General features: G+C 36.1%; 1 protein-coding gene across 7 annotated transcripts in view; it reads right to left on the reverse strand.

Moving 5' to 3' along the window:
* DLG1 (discs large MAGUK scaffold protein 1) overlaps positions 1-23,669 on the reverse strand; it is a 194,378-nt gene that overhangs the window by 78,667 nt on the left and 92,042 nt on the right. For 4 of the 7 annotated variants that reach the window (XM_080919610.1, XM_080919611.1, XM_080919609.1 and 1 more), the window contains exons 6-7: positions 12,816-12,914; positions 3,479-3,532 (exon numbers count right to left, since the gene is read on the reverse strand). In XM_080919610.1, the coding sequence (XP_080775736.1) occupies positions 3,479-3,532; positions 12,816-12,914 (153 nt within the window). The remainder of the gene's footprint in view (positions 1-3,478; positions 3,533-12,815; positions 12,915-23,669) is intronic. The other 3 variants (XM_080919614.1, XM_080919613.1, XM_080919612.1) reach the window with 1 other exon arrangement.

A 23,669-nucleotide genomic window follows, 5' to 3' on the forward strand; every position in this document is an offset into this window, starting at 1 on the left:
ATCTAGCTAATATTAAGTGATCAGGATTAACAAGGGGATAATAAACAAGTTTTTAAAACTCCTCGGAATATATCTAAAATCTCAAAACTAAACCCTTAAATCTCTTAACAAACCCTTAAATCTCTTAACAGCCTAAAGTGTTTAACTTAAAGCAATTTTGTCTACATGAAAAATTATAATAACCAGACAGAACAATCTTACTACTTAATATTTGTTTGGCAGTAAGGGAAGAGTTAAGATCTCACCATATAACTTCAGCTGTTCTAGAACTTGCTACATAGAAAACCCAGCTAGCCTCTATCCTTGAACTCACAGAGACCCACCTGCTTCTACCTCCTCTGCTAGATTAAAGGCTTATAGCTCCACATCTAGCTACTACCTAATATTTTATACATTATTCTGTAACAGCAGGATGGCTCAGTCCCTGGAAAATCTTGACTAAGGAACTGGAATTTGCCTTACTTCCTTAAGATGAAAAAGCTATCACATTAGTCCAAAGCTGAAATTTCCAACAAAAGAACATAAGAGTTAAGACTGGGTCTTAGCTAGCTTCTGGGATGTTAGATTTGTGGAGCTTTACTACTAGGTTTGTAACTTACTCTGTCTAAAGACAATACATTTTACTTTTTTTTTTTTTAAATCTGCTTTCCCTTTTAAAAACTGGAAATTTAAACAAAGTTGGCCTATATGGCCAATAAAAGCAAAACCTTAGGCATTTAGCCATCCAAAGTTTCCAGGACCAGAAATACTGTATACATGTTGCTGCACTTCCCTTGCAGGGGAAAAGAGTGCTGTGTGACCCCTCAAAGGGCAAACAAATGTAAATAAGTTTAAACATGAACTCTTCCAGATACACAGCCTTAGAATCTAACTGTAGCCTCTCACTCACTATATAGTTAAGGTCATGTGGTGGCCTGAAAGGCTCACATATATGAATGCTTGGACACCAGTTGGTGGAACTGTTTGGGAAGGATTAGAAGGTGTGGCCTTGTTAGAGGAGGTGTGTCACTGGGAATCTGTTTGGAGGTTTCAAAAGCACAGGGCACTCCCAGTTCTGTGTGACTGTTAATACATAAGCTCTCAGAAACTGTTCCAGTGCTGTGTTTGCTTGCCATCAAGCTCTCAATCATGGAGGTCATAGACTAACTTTCTGAAACCATAAACTTTTCTTCTATAGTTGCCTTGGTAATGGTGTCTCTTCATAGAAATAGAAGAGTAATTAGGACAGATGGATTGGCACTTCGTGTGGGCATGCATGTTCACATGTATGCAGGTACTCATGTTGACACGAGTTTGTGGAGGCCAGAAAACAATGCTGGGTGGTAGTCTTCAAATGTGTCTGCCCGGATTTCTGAGATAAGTTCTTTACTGACCTGGAAATCAAGTTAGCCCCTGGGACCCTCCTATCTTTGCCTCTCCAGTGCAGGTTGCCTGACCTGGTATTGATGTTTTGAGACAGTGTCTCAATGTGTTGCTATTAGCTTGCCTCCCTCAAATGCACAGCAATCTGCCTGCTTCTGCCTTTCCAGTACTGGAATTAAAAGTATTCCCCACCATTCTCAACTCACCTGGCTTTATTTCACAACAGATCTAGGTCCTTAAGTATTTTATTGATTGAATCATCTTCTCATCCTTGTTTTTTTAAAATAGTGTCTTATTGTAGCCCAGGCTGGCCTCAAATTTACAATCTTTCCATCTCAGCCCTGAGTGCTAACAACAACAGATGTAGGCTAAACTACCAGGTCCATTTGCTACTAATATACTGTCTTAATAATGAATAAATTATATTTTGTCTTGAATCTTTCTATCACATATGAAGTCATGAGAATTATCTATAAGATCCTCAATATATCTTCCTTAGCATGAAAAATATTTTTAATAGTATACTATGAAGAGTTAAAAATTACAAGATTGTTGCTTGATATTTTAAAGTTCAATGTGCCGGTATTTGCTCAAAAAATGTGCGTTTTTTTTTTCTATGATACTGCAATTTTCTGCTAGATTTTTATAACTATTAGCTAAAAGGAGTTTAAAACTATATAATCACTGATTCTACTCCAAAACATTCTTCAAGAAAAAGAGGTAGAGCAAGTATGCCAAGAATATATTAACAAAAGCACAAAATTTTGGACTAGTTAGATAGATGGCTCAGCAGGTATAGACACTTGCTGCCAAGGCTAATGGCCTGTGTTTAACTGCCTAATCCCTTCTAGCAGAAGGGTTAAAATGACTCTTGCAATCCTGCAAATTGTCTGTTGGCTTCCATGCACCATCCCCTTCCCCCGACTCTGTATAAGATAGATAAACGTCAGAAATAATCTCAGAATATGAAGTTCTTCTCAAGTATTCACTATCAGTGTAAGGTGAATAGGTGAAGAGTTTCGAAGAGTAAAGAACAGTTCTCTCAGTTTGGCATTAAGTTTCTTTCAGAACCTCCAAATATGTCACACACCAGTATTTATACAAATACAAAATAAAATGCTTATAAAATAGATTGAAAATTAACTATGGCTTTAAAAATGGGTAAAAGGATTTCCTAAGACTATAAAAATGATACACCATTAAAAATGAGCCCAACCAAAAGCACAGCGAGTACTGCTTCTACTCAATGTATAGCACCGAGCTCCTTGCCTCCAAAGCCATGTCTCTCTCAAATGAAATCTAGCTAGTAATCTTGAAAATTTGGAGATTATTTTTTTAAGAAAGTAATTTTAGAGTTAAATAACAGCATTATAATTAATTATTTCTTCATATGAATATACACAAACCAGCTTGCTAAAAAGCTAATGGTGCAATTAAAATTCTAAAATGACTGTGACTTATACAACTATTATATAAGCATTATATAAGTAACTACACAAAATTATTATGAGTTGGACTAGAGATGGCTCAGCAGCTAAGATCACTGGCTGTTCTTCCTGAAGACTGGGTTCAATTCCCAGCACCCACAAGGTCCCTGGCAACTACTTGTAACTCCAGTTTCAGGTGGGAACTTATGTACCCTTTTCAGGCACTGCACACACATGGTGCACAGACATGCATCCAGCTATTCTTACATATGAAATAAAAATAAAACCCAACCTCTAAATTATTGAGTATGCAAAAGCATTTAGTGAAAGTTATTTATAAACTCAAAATTAAAAGAACTTATTGTTCCATTTACAATAGCAACCAAACAACAAGATAGTATGATTTCATTTACTATCAATTATGGCTATGTTATATACTGCTAGAAACAAAAAATTTTTGAGACCAGGTTTCATAATGTCCAGGCTTGCCTCAAACTCACCATGGAGCCCAGGCTGATCTATCTGCCCCTATTTCTGTTGCCAGAATTACAAGTGTGTACCATCACGATGAAGCAGAAATTCTAAAGTAAAATTTCTTATAAAAAACAATGCTGTGGTGTTTGTGACTACATCAAATGAACAACAAAAAGGACAGAATTAATTAAATCTGGTGGTGAAATAGAACTTACATAAGTTGATGTCTCCAAGCTGTCTGTGTTAACCAGCACTGGAGGAGGATTTGCCTGTGAAGAAAGAATTGTAAAGTGTTAGTGTAGCAAGGAAACTAACACACTACATTATCACGTTCTAAATATTAACAGCTTAACAAAGACTTGCTATTAACTTTTCATTTTGTTTTTGTGAGACAGAGAATTGTGTTGTAGTCCTTCTGACACAGTCTCCCAGGGGCTTGCCATTTCTAAATGTATGCTTCTAATGAGCTTTCTACATATTAAACAATGCATTCATGTGAGATACATTAATCAAGAGAGCCAAATGAGGGGAAATGAAGTATAAATAGTTATAACTAGGTTTGCTTCTGAAAACTTTTCATATAAGTGTATGTACATATTTACATATGTGATACACATGTGAACTCATGCATGTGGAGGTATGAAGTTAATGTCTGGAATGATCCTAGACTGCTCATCTATGGTATTCTTTGAAGTAGGCTCTCTCATTAAATCCCCGTCTCACTTATGTGACTTGTCTAGCTACCTGGCTTACTCTAGGGATCCTGCCTCCTAAATCCAGAAGGCTAGAATTACTGACAGGATGCCACACCATCATGATTCTGATGGGCTCTAGAGAGCTGAAGTTTGCTGCTCACTCTTACATGCCAAGTACTTCAACTGCACAGAGCCATCTCTCCAGCCCCTGTTTTATTTCTACTGAAACAGATACAAATATAAATTTTAAAAGAAGTCCACCATAGTTTCCCTTAAAGCTAACATTCTTTGGTGAAACAAAATTACATTGCAATATAGAAATCCAGGTATTTTATTTCATCTGATCTTATAAAAATTCCAATTATTTTATCAGCCCAGAAAAAAAATCCGCCAACAATGAATTGTTTAAATGTTGGAAAAATAAAAAAATAAAATCAAGGCTGGAGAGATGGCTCAGCGGTTAAGAGCACTGACTGCTCTCCCAGAGGTCCTGAGTTCAATTCCAAGCAACCACATGGTGTCTCACAACCCTCTGTAATGGGATCCAATGCCCTCTTCTGGCATGTCTGAAGACAGCTATAGTATATTCACATATATAAAATAAATACATAAATAAATCTTAAGTAAGAAAAAAAAGAGTCTCCTTAGAACAAACATTAAACTATCTGCCACAAATTTGGAGAAAATAGAAATATTTCTTCATGTAAAGACCTTAGATTATTTTGGGCTGAAATTCTTGCTTTTTGATGTTATTTTAGACCATTCACATAATAATAGTTTGTTATAGCACACAAAACAAGTAAAACAATGAGCATTTATGTAAGTTTGAAATGAAAAAAAAAAACCTGGTTTCCTGTTAAATTAAAATTCATTTTTCTAACGTGGATGATACCAAGGAATAAAATCAACTATCAAATGAAAACAAACCAGAAATAAATTCTTCTCAACATTATTTTTTCAGAATATTTAAAGATGTTTTTGTAAGAGTGATAAATTTAACATTTAACTGAATATGAAAGATGACTATCCTTTAAATAAATTTTCAGAGAGATATTTAAATGCTAATATTAATCCACTAAAGAATTACACAGCATTTGGGTGGTAGAGGCAGGCAGATCTTTGAGTTTGGATATTTAAGTTTGAGGTCAGTCTGATTTACAGAGCAAGTTCTAGACCAGCCAGGACTACACAGAGAAACCTTGTCTGGAAAAAACAAAACAAACAAACAAATAAATAAATCTAACGACAAAACCCCAATTATACAGCACAGTTGTATGAAAACACATTCTAACACAGTTTTTTCCAAATGATAAACTGCTTTTTGTTGTTCTGAAGCAGGCTCACTGTATAGCTCAAGAAGATCTGGAATTCTTTATGTAGTCCAGCCTGGCCTCAAACTCATGGCAATGCTCCTACCTCGGCCTCCCAAATGCTAGAATAAACCACCATGTTCAACTTTCTGTAGGTTACTTTAAATAAAGTATCTGAGCCAGTAGGGGCGGCACCTCCTTGCAACCCCTCACATAGCTGAGATGGGAAATCTCAAGTTCAAGAACAGCCTGAGCTGCACACAGAATTCAAATGATACACTACCGTCAGCCAACAACTCATCTGAACGATCATGATAAATAAGCACAACACAGTTTCCGTTTGGGCTATGTGTATAAAAGGAGCAGTTTAAAATAAATCAGTAGTACTTTGTTATCTGCAACCCTATATATGTACACTATATTTGATGATTTAATGATATCAAACATAATGAAAATTCTACCTGTAAACTACTACTAAGCAAACTTAGGAATCTGAGAGAGACCTTTACAGACAGTTAAAATGGTTCATTTCAGTGGCATGAGATTATTCAGACTGATAATTTTTACCTGCTCATGATACAGCTTCACTGTATTCTACCTAAGCAATTTTAGAGAAGAAAGAGAAGGCCATTTAAAGTTACAAAGGAAATTATAATCTTCAACCACTATGGAAAGAAAAAAAAAGCCATTTGGATTCTTTTGCTTACCTGTATCAATCATATAATAGGTAGGTATTTATGGAAATTTAATTTTCCTAAATTATTAATATATTAACCATAATTATTACCATGTTAGATGCTTGTTAACAATTCATCATTATTGTATAGAACTCTGTCCTAATAATTTATAACATTGAAATATATATAAACAATTTCAATCTTATATTAACTTAAAATTAAACAATGGAGAATAAGTTGTCTATATATACAGGTAAAATTTAAAGAGTGATCATACATGAAGGAAAACCTTAAAAACCATAAAACTGGAGAAAAACAAACCATGAATGTTAAGGAAGAACTAAAAATTTATCAGTCTAGCATCTGGTAGATAAATCTATCATGACATTAAGAAACCCTAGCAATTTGGAAAAAAAAAGTCATAACAGATAGTAAGAGGCTTTGGACTACTCCGCTTTAAAAAGATGTCTCCATAAAATCCCTTCCCTTGGAGTTCAGAGCATCCCACAGAAGAGAAGACAGAAAGAGCCTAAGGAGATGAAAGATACCCTCTAAACAACATGATCAAAGCGTATATGAACACAGACTAAGGCAGCATGCACAGGGCCTGCAAGGGTCTGCACCAGTCTCCCTGAGCCTACAGGACAGCTTCCAGTGCAGTATTCTTAGGGGATTTCCAAGTGGGTCTGATTCTTACTCCTTCTCTTGGACTCTTTGTTTTTGTTTTTTTTTTTTTGTCCAGTTTTAACATGTTTAGTTTTTGTTTGCTCATGTTACATTTTATTATTTAAAAGTATAACAATGCCATAAAAGGTCACTTGAAATAAGAGCTTGTAAACATGAAACTCAAATGGGGAAATGGTCTGACTACCTCAAGTTTAGGCACCTGAAGAAATGGTAAAATATAAAATGATATCAGAAAGAAAATGGAGACCTCTATCTTGATATATAAATTACTTGCCAACCTAAACTTTTCTAATTTTATTAATTATAGATATAGACATGGTATTTGTTAAAATATTGTTTTATATTTTTTCCAATTTGTAATAACAGCAATGAAGGAAGGAGCACAATTTGAGTTGCTCCGGAAGATAAATGCACAACGCAAATAGATAAATATAGCACCAAAGTTAAAGCTTCTACTCTACCAGCAAAAATCAAGGACAGGTTGCTTCTCACAGAAGACATAAAGTATGATACAGAAAATAAACTAGTTTTATATAGTTGCAGTAAAAACTTAAAATGAAGTCTACACAGACTCTTTTGAGTGCTCCTTGTAAGTAAGATTGCTCATTTCATGTTACCTCTTGTCCAATTAAGGTTGTCAAGGTCTTATGCTGGCCAGAGTAGCCCCTGCTTTCTATTTTCTTGTTATTTTAGATAAGAAAAGAAAATCCTACTTTCTACCTCTCACTTCAGAAGATACTATATGTCAAAACCTGGTCCAAGATCTCAACTTCACAGCAATTCAGTGAAATATTTGATTACATTAAACCATAATGAATATTCAAACTCTTTACCAAAGAATTGTATAAGGATCCCAGAAGTAACATAAATAAAACATGTCATAAACCATAGAAAAATGTACACATATTTATCTATCATTACTACTACAAAGGACAATCTCTTAGAGGCTAGGGAAGGATACCTGCCCCATGACAAACGATAGTCTAGAGAAAGGTCTGGCAAAAGTGAAGAATCTGACCTGTGTCACTGCTAACAGTTAAAGACGGTCAATTTTATTGAACTGTTTAATAATTAATAAAGTATCTTGTAGCGATTGCTGCTATATTAAACTTCAAAAATCCAGACATGTTTAATAATAATGACGATATATTTTATGCAGTAAGAGAAATTATAAAGCAAATGTAGTTGAATTAAAGTTTTACCAACTAGTATATCTAGGTAAAGTGTGAAACATCTTTGTACTATTTTGCAACTTTATAAACCTGTAGTGATTTGAAAATAGAGCCCAATACAAAACTAAACATTTTTCTAAAAAATAATAAGTAGAAAAAAGGAACTTCAGTCAAGTGTCGGTATACAATTACAAAGAAAATTCATCCAGATAATATCACAAATACTATTTTAAGATTACTCATAAAATGAAAATATATCAAGTTAAACAATACTACTGATCCACTAATTTAAACTCTTATGTTTTGTAAAATTTGAAAGGTCCAGAGGTCATAGGATGCTCTGCAGTAGACTATACCGTTAGTGAAATTACTCTCATTTATATATATATATATATATATATATATATATATATATATATATATATATATAGAGAGAGAGAGAGAGAGAGAGAGAGAGAGAGAGAGAGAGAAAGCCATATATATACTGCCATAATGAAATTAATTGTTAACTTTCCTCACTTATAGTTGCTCTTGTGGAAAGTCAATTATGGTATTAGTATATACTTAAGTCACCATGATCCACAAGGAATATCTTTTGGGATATTGCGCAGGTACTAGTATTATAGTGTGTGTGTGTGTGTGTGTGTGTGTGTGTGTGTAACATATCTATGATACCTGTAAGAAGGTTTAGTCTATAGTCACAGAAAGAGATTAGGAGTAATTAGTAAGAAATAGAACTAGTGTTAACACTACTGTAAAATAAAGGTTATGTAAAATTTGACTCAACGGATTCTAGCATTTTCCACTTAATATTTTTCAAATTTGACTGTAAATGAAACTTCAGAAATATGCCTCTGGGTTAAAAAGCTAGAATCTTAAAAGATGAGTGGTTGCATCTTTGGCAGAAAGAACTATGTATCATATGCTTTGGTTCATGTGAGAAACAGGAGCTCTGAAATTTCTTCCGCTCTTACATGTCCAGAAATGAGTGTTGCAGAGAGGAAGTGGGTTTAGATCAGACAATTAAGTTCAAGATGTTTTATTAATTTTATGTAGTCATTCAATTTATTTTGCACTGTACCATTTGTAGTCAGCTTTTAAAGTTCAAACGATAGGATCAACATGCAAGCACTGTAAAAGATAAAAGCATCCACAAAAGGTATTTGTGGTTTTCTGACCTTTCTAGAACTTGCTATATAGACCAGGATGGCTTTGAACTCACAGGTATCTTCCTGCCTTTGCCTTCCCAGTGCCACTATTAAAAGAATTCCCAGTATTAAAAGAATGCACCATTGTGCCCATTTGATAATATAGTCTTAAAAAATTCATACATTTATGAATCTTTCTTTGGGGTTATGACCTGAACCTCACAGTTACTATGAAATATGGTGACTAACTTCTCCCTTACTGAGGAGCGTAACATTTTGAAAGTATAATTTATGTGACAAAGACAAGACTAAATTCTGAATCTTTTGTTTTCTACTACTGTGCTGAACAATTTTATGTCAATTTGACACAAACTAAAGTCATCTGAGAGGGGGAGCCCCAACTGAGCAAATGTCTGCATAAAATGGTGCTGTAGGCAAGTGGTGGGGCATTAGCTTAGTGATTGATGGGAGAGCCCAGCCCACTGTGGGTGGGGCCATCCATGGGTTGGTGATTCTGGGTTCTGTAAAAAAGTAGGCTGAGCAAGCCAGGTGAAGCAAGCCAGCAAGTGACATCCCTCCATGGTCTCTGCTACCTTCAGGTCCCTGCCCTGTTTGAGTTCCTGTCCTGACTTCTTTTAGTGAAAAATAATGTGAAAGTTTAGGCCAAATAACTCCTTTCCTCCCCAACTTGTTTTTGGTCATGGTGTTTCATCACAGAAATACTAGCCCTGCCTGAACAGCTTCTATTACATCCTGATGCCTCTAAAAGGACAAGGTTAAGAAGTTATACATTCTTTTAAAGATTCATTTTTATATAACATTTTTAATGTGTTTACATTCTTTCATATAATACATTTTGATCACATTTTCCCCTCAAGTTTTCCCATATTCTCCCCACCTCAACTTAATGTGCTCCCTCCCTCTCTCAAAACAAACAAAAACTTAACAAAACAAAAAGCCCAACAACCCAATAAAACAAAATAAATAACACAGACAAAAACCACCAAACCGTAACAGCAACAACAAAAATCAATGGCATGCATTTTGTTAGTCAACTACTTCTGAGTGTGGGATCTACCCGGGAGTGTGGCTGATATACCTACCCAGTGTCACTACACTGGAGCACACTGATTTTCTAGCTCTCAACAGGTATCACTGCAAAGAGCTTCTTGGACCTCATTTCTACTTCTCTCTGCTGGGATTTTATGTGGCTTGAATGTAATTTGAGTGATGTCTCAGTCTCTGAATTCATGTGCATCTAAAGGACTGTTTCCTTGGGATCATCTCTCTGGCTTTTACAATTTTTTGCCTCTTCAACACTGATCCCTGAGCCACAAGGGGAGGGGTTTGATGAAGACATGCCATTTTAGGGCCAAGTGCTTCATGGTCTTTCATTTTCTGCACACTGTCCAGCTGTGGGTCTCTGTGTTAAGTCCCATCTACTGCAAGAAGAAACTTCTCTGATGACAATGAAGATTTATTTTTCTTTAAGTGTGTGTGCTTTTGTATGTATTTGTGAATCAAGTGCCTGTAGAGGCCATAAGTGGGTGTCAAAAGCCCTGTAGCTGAAGTCACCTAACTTTAGTGCCCAGGACTGAACCTGGTCTTCTGTAAGAGTAGTAGCTTTTAATTGTTGAGCCAGCCTTCTACTCTAAGGTACACATTCCTTAAAAAAATATGCTTCAAAACTTAGTGGGAACAGTGTTCTATCGTTTTGTTTTTACAATAAATGTGCTAAACTTAATACCAAGGACAATACCTATCTTGAAAAATGAGACAAATCCATGAGCTTCTTCTCATATATAGCATGGATTACTATCATCTAAGAACATCAGCCATGTTTATAGTTTTATAAGGCAAACTGAGGGTGTTCCTTTTCTTGTATACATAGGCTCATTGATTTTGATTTTTTGGGACAGAATTTCTATGTAGTACTGTCTGTTCCAGAGATTGCTATATAGAACCATGTTATCTTTGAACTCAGAGATTCTTCTGCCTCTGCCTCCCCAGCTCTGGGAATTAAAACCAGCTACTCACTGACTTTTAAATTTGTTTATTTTCTCTCTCTCCCTCTGCCCCCTCTTGTGCTCTCGCTCCCCCCTCCCTCCTTCTCTCTCTCTCTCTCTCTCTCTCTCTCTCTCTCTCTCTCTCTCTCAAAAGTTAAGTACAAAGTATGAGGGGGATTATGTGAAAGTTACTGTGCGTACACCTTTTCTCTCTCTCTCTCTCTTTTTTTTTTTTTTTGGCTGGGAACTGAAGTCAGGACTCAAAGCCATTCCTCCTATATTAGACTCTTAATCAATCAAGAAATCTCCCAAGTCAGAACTATTGCTACTCTAGTAATACAGATTTGCTAACAGATTTCATCATGTGAAGTGAACTATTTTGTTACACAGTAGTAAGTTATTGGAATGAGTTCAAAACAAGTCAGACTATGTATATAACTTACAATAATGGCAGAATGCTGTTAGGGACACCGAGTAAGTAAATGATAGAAATCTAAAGAAAGGACAGGTTCATAATTAAAAACAGAGCAGAGACTTGTAAAAAATTTTAAGGGATTCTAGCAAATTATTTTAAGATAAAAAGTGAAAGAAGTAGAATAACCTTTGAGATCCACTTTGGAATTACCACTAGACACTTAAAAACACATTTATCTTTATCATGTTTTAATAACTTTTAGATTGCTGACTACTCACTCTCTGTAATATGGAGATAATATATACCTGGATTTACCTATTCAATTCATGGTGATTTCATAATGACTGAGTTCTAAATAATTTCCACGAAAGGCAAAGGCTCTCCAGAAGCCACAGTATTAGTATCATTCAGTCACTACATGCTTAAGTCTTGCTATGATACTAAGGATTTATTCTGGAATCTCATTTAGTATGGCTATTCTGACTGATTTTTAGACTTTAGCATAGGGAAGCCCTAAGATGTGAGTGCCCACAACTGTTCCTCCTTTCCCTCTCAGTGGGCACTGTTAAGCTGTGATTGTTCTCTTAGACACTATTGTTTACCCACCTAGATCATGTCACTCATCAATTTCAGCAAAAATATCTATGAACACATTTCCCTTTCAAATGGCACTGCAAACTCTCAAACTGAAGGCCATCAATGTTTTACACAGCGCACTCACTGCTAATCTGTGCTGTTTAAGAATAACTGTGTGCAATAGCAATGAAGTGTCAACAAACCACTTCCTGCAATTAGTTAGATTCTAAAAGTCAAAACTTATCAAATTCCCTGATATTTGTCTATGGTTTTATTCTGTCACAGAACTGACAGAAGTTATGAAGATCGTGTAAATGGCTCTCTCACACACAGCACCATGGCACACATCTATACCTGGCACTCTGGAAGTGGCAGCAGCAGGACCACCAGGATCAAAGCTAACAGACTACACGAGGTCCTGTCCCTACAATAGAGGAGTATTCATATAATTGAGATACAACTTATTTTAATAAGTGTACAGTATGGCATTTAACCAAATAAAAAAAGGCTAAAGATGTCCAAAGGAGACAAATATACACTGAAAAACAGTGCCATATAAAAGAATGAATTTGACAAAGGAATAGGGCCATTAAATTAAAAAATTAGACTGATTTATAAAACTTTTCATAAACACAGTTTCAAGTATAAAGGCATGTTAACAATTCCCAAAAGTTCATTACTATACGTTCAGAATGCTCGCTATTTCATAGACTACCAAATACAATGGCAAATGTTCAACCTATTTTACATACTAACTAGTGTCAAAACAAATTAATAATTAACAAAAAATACTTCAACAGTTTTAAAAGATACAAATAAAACATTGAAAGCAAATTAAATGGTTATAAAGAAAAGGCAATAACGACCTGTGGTGCGGAGGGCAGGACGACCGTACTCTCAGCAGGGACTGGCAGGGCAGGGGTCACAGGGACAATGGGAGAGGAGGGAGGAACAGCTTCTGTGGGCTAAAACCATCAATGACAAAAAATCAGGAAAAAACACCAAATAAAAGAAAACAAACAGAAAGTTGTACCATAAAGGTAAATTATAGTTCCCTGTAACAACTAATAAGTCAATAACTTAGTAAGATATTACTTTAGTTAGTTAAGCAGTAAGACTGACCTAATTATTCCAGCAACAATTATGGCATTAATTTATAATGGCAGGGTCTATGATTAAGGTCTGTTCTGTAAGATGTATCAATAAAGACAATCACAATCTACTTATGATGTACTTGTTTTGTAGACAGGATGCTTTTCTAGCATCCAGAAGTTATTTGACTATTTCCACTTTTCACATTAAAATTAAAAAAATTAACCTACTATGCAAATAATGAATTTATAAATCCACAGAAAAAATATTTAAAAATCTCTAAACTGAATTTGTATCATTGAAAATAATCCATCTATTAAAACACCAAGAACAATGGTGTTCCTAATGTCTGCCTAGTGTAGTGTCCCTGTCGAGTCATTATCCCACTAACACTGGTTACCTTCATGTGACAGAAACAATCTGACAAAAGGGGAGGAGAAAGTTTAGAAAAAGTAATTTGGCAGTAAACACCCACAGTCTATAAAACAAAAATGCCTGAACTCTTACTTAGTTTAATTTATTCTCAAGGAACAACTTAAAAAAGAAAATATAAACTTCTAAGGTTACTCTTTAGAACAGGCTTATAACTATAGAATTGTCTAATATCCTAAATATTCAAAGGTCTTAAGTAACATTGACCACTAACATTAACTGCTATAAAGCAATTAAAATAATCTATAGTTGTTCATAATCAGGAGGAATAATGATTATAATATTAAAAGAGATGAAATTTATGAAAATAGAAGAAAGGTTTGAAACATTAACTGGGCCAAGATTGTTATTGTTCCCACTCTTGCTTTGATTTTGAATTTGATTTCTCCAACTAATAACAATAACCGTAAGTTGAGAGGTAGATCTGTGCATACCAAACAAAACAAATCATCTATCATTGGCACATCCTTTACAAAACTAACACAATAAATATGCTCTAAAGAAACTTTGACTTTCAGTGAGAACATTAACTGTAAAGAGACTTGCAGGACTCAGAGGGAGGGACTTTAAATGAAATGCCCTACAGTGGGGGAGAGGGAACTTGTAGCGCTCGTCTCCAGCAAAGACAGAGCATCAAGTGAGAGATGTGGTTGCCATCCCACAGTCAAAAACTCTAACCCGTTTCCTGTCTGAAAGAACTGCAGGGACAAAAATGGAGAAGAGCCCGAGGAAAAGGAGTGACAGGCCCAAAGTGGGATCCAACTCAAGGGGAGGCTACAAGGCCTGACAGTACTACTGAGGCTACGGAGTGCTCACATAAAGGGACCTATCATATCCTCTGAAATACCTAACAAGCAGCTGAAAGAGTCAAATGTAGATATTTATATGGACATAAGATGCTGACCCCTGTGGTTGACTTAGGAAAAAGTTGGAAAAAACTGAGGAGGAGGGAGACCCTTCCTCCTGTAGGAGGACCAGCAGTCTCAGTTAACCTGGATCCCCAACATCTCTCAGACACTGGTCTCCCAACCAGGCAGCATATACGAGCTGATATGAGGCCCCCAACACATACACAACAGAGGACTGCAGGGCCTAGGCTCAGTCAGAGAAGATGGTCCTAACCCTCAAGAGAAGGGAGACAACCTTGTGGAGATGAGGGTTGGGGGAGGTATGGAATGTTTAACAGTCAGAGGTGGACCGGGAGGGGGATAAAATCTGGAGTGTAAAACATAATTAAATAAAAATTAAAAAATATTAACACTGATAAATGAACTAGAATTGCTGGACTCTGCTATCTGAATTTCTTATTTTCTTTCCAAACACAGTTTGAGTGGGCTGAGAATCACATCAACATGGGGTCAATATGGGCTCGGCTTAAAGCTCAAGGATTCCAGTGGAGGACAAAAGCATCTGTAGTTGCTTGATCAGGAAGGAAGGTGACAGTGATGGAGTGTTTCACCAAGGGAGATTTCACTCTAATACACAAGTATATAGAGGACAATGGGATCGAGATTTCTCATGTTAGAGAAAAGTAGATTAGGAAAGGGAGAGCATGGACCTGTACCTCTAGACAAAAACTGGAACTACTGGTATAAACATATGATTTCTTAATACATGTAGAAAAAAAGCTAAATACAAGCATACATGTATTTCTCTGCCTCAAGGAGAACAACCAGGAACACTTACTACCTCAAAGGCCAAGACAAACAAACACACACACGTATATACATATACATATTTATATGCACATATATGTATATATACATACACACACACACACAATTACTGAGATCTTGATTTCTAAACACCCACACTCAAATAAGAAAACAAAAGAGAGGTCCTTGGAGAAATGGCTGGCTCCAGTGCTAGACTTCAGTGAGTACAAGTAAGTACTTACTGCCTCAGAATAAATATTCAAAACAAAACAGATGTCAAAAGGCCTAAAAGTAACCCAAAGGGCTGCCACCTGAGAAGCACCTGATACTCAAAATAATAGCTGTTTTACATTACTTACTTTTCTTTTGCTATGATAATATACTATGACAAAAAGAAAACTTAAGGAAAAAGACATTTATTTCCTCTATGGTTCTGAGGGCTGAGTCCACAATGACAGGAAGCAGTGATAGGCTGGCCAAGAGCTGGAAGCTGGCTGGTCTTATTTTTCATCCACACGCAGACATTCAGAGACCATCAAGTGAAATGAGGATATAAAATCTCAAAGCCCACCCCTACTGCACTTCCTACAGCAGGGCTGAACCCACCTAAGCATCCCATAATCTCCCCCAACAGTACCATTCACTGAAGAGCAACAGTGGCATAATACGCAATAACTAAAATGAGAGCCCATATTGTACAAATACATGAATTGATAAACACAGTGGATTTCCTTGAAATAAAATGCTAACAGAAAGTATAGAAGAAATGGTGGAATTACAGAATCATCACCTGGCAGCCATCAGGTTATAGTTTAAGGAACAGGAGTGGATGCTTAAACTTCTTGGAGTTGCTAAGTGAAACTTTCATTTTACTTGATGAACATCTGGATGGGACACACACACAAAGATCCTGTAACTCCTCAAAATACTAGCCTAGATAAGCCCAACAGATATTACCTTAATCAAGGGATCAGAGCTAGCATTATCAGTATAGGACAGATAGAAGTTAAGCACTTCCTGATAGTATACAGCAGCATTCACTTTGTTGGTTTTTTTTTTAATTAATCATTTTATTTGTTTAATTTCAAACGATGCCCCCCTTCTCAGTTACCTTTCCACAACCCTCCCATCCCATTCCCCTTATCCCCCAAACACAATTAACCGAATCTAATAAAACAGAGAAATCTTAACTAAGTGATAGTGCTGCAATAACTGGCCATATTCACCAAGTTGTAATAATTATGATTCTTAAAATTATTGTACAATTTTATAAGCGATTTTATTGCAGCATGACTAATATAATCTACATATTTTAATTTTTATTGTGTATGGGTATTTTGGCTGCAAGTATGTCTGTGCACCACAAATATGCACTACCTAAAGAGGACAGAAGAGGGTGTAAGACCCCTTGGAATGAGAAATGGGTGTGAGCTGCCACATGGGAACTGAACCAACAAGACCTTCTTGAAGAGCAGCTAATGTTCTCAAACCACAAAGCCATCTTTCTAGCCCCAAAGTACATATTTAATGTACGAAATCTGATGGGTTAACACATATGAAACTTATGAGCACAATGAAGGCTGTGAATGAATCTATCATCTCTAAGAGATTCCTAGTGTGTTTTTATTGCTCTAGTTTTGAGTTGTATCAGTCCCTTGGTAATGGTCTAATAGTACCAAAGCTCTCTGCACTAGTTTATTGCTCACTTGGAGTCCAAATACTAAGATAAGAGTTACAGTTCATGTAAAATTAGGTAAAACTACACACTCACCTCAAATGTTAAAGCCAAACACAACACACACACACACACACACACACACCAGTTGCTCCCCACATCCCTTATGACAAACCATTATTCTTTTTATTTTACACTTAAACTTCACTGTACCCTTCTTTTTCAGAGCCTGTTCTGTTCTAGAATCTACTTTCTTTGGAAAGGATTTGTCTTAGTCAGGGTTTCTATTCCTGCACAAACACCATGACCAAGAAGCAAGTTGGGGAGGAAAGGGTTTATTCACCTTTCATTTATTTCCACATTGCTGTTCATCACCAAAGGGAGTATCTAAATACTGTTTCATTTTTTAAAAATCCCTAAAACAACCTATGACAATTTATCTCACAGTCTATAAGACACCTGGTGTTAAGAATTCTATATGCCCCTATATAAAAAAAAGCAAGTTGGGGAGGAAAGGGTTTATTCAGCTTCCACTTCCACATTGCTGTTTATCACCAGAGGAAGTCAGGACTGGAACTCAAGCAGGTCAGGAAGCAGGAGCTGATGCAGAGGCCATGGAGGGATGTCGCTTACTGGCTTGCTTCTTCTACTTGCTCAGCCTGCTTTCTTATAGAATCCAGGTCTACCAGCCCAGGAATGGCACCACCCACAATGGGCTGGGCCCTCCCCGCTTTGATCTCTAGTTGAGAAAATGCCTTACAGCTAGATCTCATGGAGCTTTTTCCTCAAGGGAGGCTCCTTTTCTCTGTGATAACTCCAGCTTGTGTCAACATGACACACACAAACACATCCCTATTAAGCCTCAACCATTACTTTCGTATTCATCCTCAAGTCCTACAGTCTTTAGAAATTCTTACATATTAAAATTTCAATCCCTTTAAAATATCCACTCTCTTTTAAAATTCAGTCCTTTTACAATTCCAAGTCTCTTAACTGTGGGCTCCACTAAAATACGTTCTTCCTTCAAGAGAGAAAATATCAGGGCACAGTCACAATCAAAAGCAAAATCAAACTCTAACCATCCAATATCTTAGATCCACTCACAATCTTCTGGGCTCCTCCAAGGGCTTGGGTCACTTCAGTTCTGCCCTTTGTAGCACACACCTTCTCTTCTAGGCTCCAGCTGCCTGTACTCCACTGCTGCTGCTGTTCTTGGTGGTCATCTTATGATAATGGCATCTCCAAAACACTGCTGTCTTCCACTGCAGCTAGGTTTCACCATAGCCTCTCATAGGCTCCCTTCATTATGCCAAGCTTAAACTCCTTTGCATGACCCCTTCAGTCCTGGGACATTAATTGCAAACTGAGATTGCACCTTTACCAGTGGCCTTTCATGGCCTCTCAAAGTGCCAAGCCTCTGCTGCTCTTCCTGACCCCTTCATGCCTTCAAAAAAAGTGACTCTTATGCACTACCAAGTACAGCTGCAGCATGAGGTACTTACTACCTTAGCTATCTCTGGAAGACAGCCTCTTTGTGCTCTCAGAAAACACTTCCCAGAATATATCACCTCAGTGATGTTGGCCTTTTCTTAATCACCACTAATTTCTTATCTCTGGCTAACCAGCATCAACAGTCCCAGTAATGCAAAGGTTTGGCTTTAGTAGTTCTGGTATCTTGTTAATCATAGCTGATTCTTCAGCTCCAGCTAACTAAAACCACAGAATCTTCACAATCAAAATAGCAACAGCTCTGACAAGAGTCTTTAATCTTGCCTCTGAAATTTCACAAGCCAGGCCTCCATCTTCTGCACTGTTCTCAACATTATCTTCCAAGCTCCTACCAAACATCCCACAGAGCTCTTAATATCACAATGGCTCTTCTAGCTCAAAGTTCCAAAGTCCTTCCACAGTCCCTCCCAAAATATGGTCAGTTTGTCACAGAAATACCCCACTATTCTGGTACCAATTTGTCTTAGTCAGGGTTTCTTTTCTTGCACAAACATCATGACCAAGAAGCAAGTTGGGGAGGAAAGGGTTTATTCACCTTACACTTCCACATTGCTGTTCATCACCAAAGGGAGTATCTAAATACTGTTTCTTTAAAAAAAAAAAAAATCCCTAAAACAACCAATGGCAACTTATCTCACAGTTTATAAGACACCTGGAGTTAAGAATTCTATATGCCCCTACCTCTTCCCTCTTCAGCATGTAGATACTTACTCAAAAATGACCTAGCAATAAATAAAATATCCAAGCCACAAATGATAAACAGATTAACAATATCCATTTAATTTACTTGAAACAAAAATACAGGCCTAAAATAAACCCTAATAATCAAATGAAAGTTCATGAGGAAAGACAAATACTCGGTTTTACAAAATAGAGCAAGGATAAAGAGGATTTAAATACATCTGAGAATGTGAAAAAATGCTTAAGAGCTGTATAAAATTCTAAACTGGAAAATGTCAAGTATAATAATGCATCAACATGTATGGTTAAAACATTGAGGCATTACAAAGTAATCATTATATTTAGGTTATTTTCAGAAAAGAGTGGATAATAGCATTTTAAAGGCTAACACTCTTTATAACCACATAAATCAAGTAGAAAACAATGGCCCTTATACCATTCCTCTCCTGCTCTATTTGTATCATCACTCGTAAGATCAGCTCGATTGAGATCTGTTATTGTTTTTAAATATCTTGGTCACATGACTAGCAACAGTCTCAGTTGTTTCTATCCATAGCAACAGCACAGAATCATTAGCCTCTAAGGCTGCTTCCGAGACTTGTTTCCATGACAACAGAGGCTATAATATTAACACTGTCTGAAGGAATACTGCAGAAAATTGTACATTTCTATAAAATAACTGGATAGATTATACATTGTCAAGTACTTTTGAAAAAAATATCACATTGGCAATTCCCTGAAAGATATTTTAACTGATTTAACAAAATTGTACTAATTTTCTACATAGGTTTATTTTTTTTAATACTAATTTATGGTCTTAATTTAGAAAACCTGTACTCAAAATGTAGATTCTTACGTAATTTGGAGTATTGCACAATCTCATTTATGACAATGTAGTACAACACTCACTTTAAGGCATTCAACAGTATATACGCATTGTGGGCCTAGCACAACCTTACAGGCCACACTGTTGACCACTATGGGTGCTAGCAGTCAGATAAACACTGTGAGTGTAGAGTTAATGTACCCTGGGAACCCATGGGATGTGAGGATACTACATCCATACAATACCACAGCTGGGCATTGTGGCACCTGCCTCTTGTCCTAGCACTTGGGAGGTAGAGACTGGAGGATCTTTTTCTGTGAGTTCAAGGCCAGCCTGGTCTACATAAAATGATCTAAAAACAAAACAAAATAAAACAAAACAATTCCCAAAACTGCAATTAAAAATTATTTCCTAGATAATAATTAGACTTGGATGGACATAAAAGAGCTGTAATGCTATCCAAATATTTTTTTCTTGTTAATTACTTATTAATAATTAAGACTTTCGTGACTTGAAGAGATTTGCTCAGTGGTTTAATACTTGCTTAACAAGCATGAAGCCCTGGGTTTAAAACTTAAGTCTCCTGTAATCGAAAGATAGGACATAAAATCGAGAGATAAAATGATTTTCACAATGTAAAACTGACAAGATAAATAAAACTACAATACCAAGAAGCTAATGTTTACATTTTATATTACATGTTTCATATACTCAGTAAAATGAACCTAAGACTAACCAAAAAAAAACCCTCAAGGTCTCAAAATATACTGTATTTTCAAAGAAAAAATTGAAATAAATGAATTAACAAACTTTGGTACCAGTACAGACAACAAAAGTAACCACCCCAGGCTACTGTTGGTGACTAAGGAACTTGAATTTGTACATAGCATAGTTAGAATTCTTAATCCAGGTTCCCTGGCCCTTTGTTTAAAGATCCACTATGCCATAATGCGGCATGCTTCTGATTAAATGTCAAAGAAAAAAAAAAAAAGAGCCAGGAAAAAGCTGCAAGCATTTTGAATGTTTGCAGAGGATAAAATATAGCAAAGTAGATTTATACAAACTCCACTTGGGAATTACTGTATTCACGGGAGGATCAATATCTGCAGGACAAAGGGTGTTTTTCGTGGTTTAATATTTTTCTTATGATTCATAGCCCTTTGCCACAGTCACTACAAATACATTATATCTTTAATATAAACTTGTTTGGCTTTTTTAAAAAAAGGATTTCAACCACATATGACATCCACACCAATGTCTCAGAAGAGTGTATAAAACACATCTTTTAAAATAAACCACAAAAAATATCAAAATACAAATATTTTTTAAAACTTAAAATCGCTATGGGGAATAGGAAAATAGATCTAGTAATTAATTCTATTGTAGAAGCATAGATGCAAAACAGTCTATAGTTTACATAGACAAGATAAGTTACTTCATGAATTTATTATTTCTAGTTGCAAGAATTCATAAAATTAAGGTTTCTGATCTCTTCATTATGAGAAGATGGTACTTTATATTAACATTCAGCTAGCAACCTTTAAAAAGGATGACTCAATCACTACAAATTTAAAAACAGAGTCTTAAAGACTGAATTTAAAGATATGGTTACATAATTAACATAGGATATTTTCAATTGCAATCCATCTTTATCTTTGATATTTTCAGAACTGGCTAGATAAACATGCACCGTTATGGACTTCATTACCTATCAAGCTAAAGTAGACCCTAATGCTTCTTAGTAATGGCAGCTGCTGTGTTCTCACCTTTCCTCTAGTGCCCAGTGTGTCAGGCTCTGCAAGCCTTCCTACGTAGTGATCTCACATTCTCCCTCCACTTACTGTTCAGTTACACTGACCTGCTCCATACCTTCCCACCTTCCAGTTACTTTTCTTCCAAAAATGCTCTTGCTTAGATGGCTACAGCCTCAAGTCTAGAAATTTTTCCTGTCTTTAATCAAATTATCACTTTCAAATTAGTCTCCATGAGCAATTTTCTTACCTCCCTACATATCTTTCTTCTTTTTCTTTTAACTTTTCTTCCAAAACACATTTTTTTATAATTATATTACAATATGAGGTTGACAAAAGCAAAGATTTCTGTTTAGTTTTTTAATGTTCATCATCGTAGGAAGCTATATGTGTGAGATGAACAAAACCATGAGACTATCAACTCAGATTCTGGAATGGATTTTGAGTATGTGCTCTTCTTCATCTTGTTCCCTGTCATGTTGTACTTAGAACAGATACTAATTAAAGGTATTCCTGTAGAGTTGGGTGGGTACACCCAATCAGAAGTGTTCAAGGCATTCTATTTGCCAATCTTACAACAAAAGTTTCAAAGTGTAAAAATGCACAACCCTCCCATTAAAAAAAAACAAAACAAGTAAGTGCCCACCTCCCATCCCCTCTCCCCATCTTCTGATTACAACCAATGCTCTAATGCTGGCCTTTATGGGAATAACCCAGTCTTTATAGCGTTTCATCTCTTCTCTCTTCACACTGTACTTCAAAGCCAGCCTTCTAACGGAGTGCTCATATAGTGATCAGGTCCATGGTGCCTCTCCTCTAAATCTGTAGGTTCTCCTAAACCTGAACTCTATTCTCTAAGGTAGTAAGTGTTGTTATCCTCTGTACTGTGGTATTCCTAGTTAGACCTTTTAGTTCTCTAATGCAATTTTTGTTATTGTTGTTTTGTTTGTTTTTCTTTTTTTGAGACATATCTCACTATGGAATCTTGGATGGCCTATAATGTTCAGGTAGATCAGACTGGCTTCAAGTAAAAGAGACCCCCTGTCTCTGTCTCAGGAGTGTTGTGATTAAAGGCATGCACCACTATGCCCAGTTCTAATACTTGTTCAGATAATCTGTTACATTCTCTCTCAGAATAATTATTTTGAGTTTTTTTCCCCCTTCTTCTAGTTGGACCCTGTTAAGGTTGAAAATCTACCTGTTTTCATTAATTTTTTTAAAAAATTAGGACATAATTCTTTTTCATTCTGTAATTAGATCAATTCCTTCAAATTCCTTACTTTCAAGACCACAGTAGTTTGTAGAACTGCTAATAATGGTGCTAGCCTTCATTATGCTTGTGATGATGAATGAAGACAACGAGGATGCTACTCAAGTCAGAAGCTGACTTCCAGTTGAGTACTGTTGTATGTAGTCCTTACTGACTCTTGGTCCTGGAAATATCTCAATTCCCACTTTTTTACAAACAAGGAAAGAGACTCAGAATTTAGGTAATTTCCGAATGTGTTGTGCCATGTAAAGGGCAGAACACAGACTTAAGCTCAGGCCGCTGTGCTCCACAAACACTACACTAACCAGTGTAGCCAGCTGTCTCTTCAAGCAGCTTCAGATGGCTTAGATCTTCTTGACTGTAGTCATTAACAGCGAAGGTCATACATAGCACTCCACTGATATGTCTCATATTTGTTTTCCAAAATACCCTTAAAACAATTTCAAATTTACAATCTTTTATTATAGTAGATGGTTTTGCAAAGGATAGTCAGAGTATACAAAAATCAAAAAGGAATCCATTTTAATTTAAATTCCAAATTATAATCTCTAGTTATTTTCTGAGAACCACTTAAAAAACTTGTACTCTACAATAATCATTATGTTTTCACAGCTTGATGGCTAAGATAATAGACAAAGTTTCACAAATACTGATACACAAAACCAAAAACCTGTTCAGAAATAGAAGCAACTTGGTACTTTATAATAAATTTTTAAAATTATTTTTACTTTATTTTATGCTTACAGGTATTTTATCCAAGCACGCGCACATGCTTGCACACATATGTATGTGTGTATGTGTGTATGTATGTGTGTATGTACGTGTGTAT

This window comes from Micromys minutus, assembly GCF_963924665.1.
Source record: "Micromys minutus genome assembly, chromosome: 7".
Classification (NCBI taxonomy): Eukaryota; Metazoa; Chordata; class Mammalia; order Rodentia; family Muridae; genus Micromys; species Micromys minutus.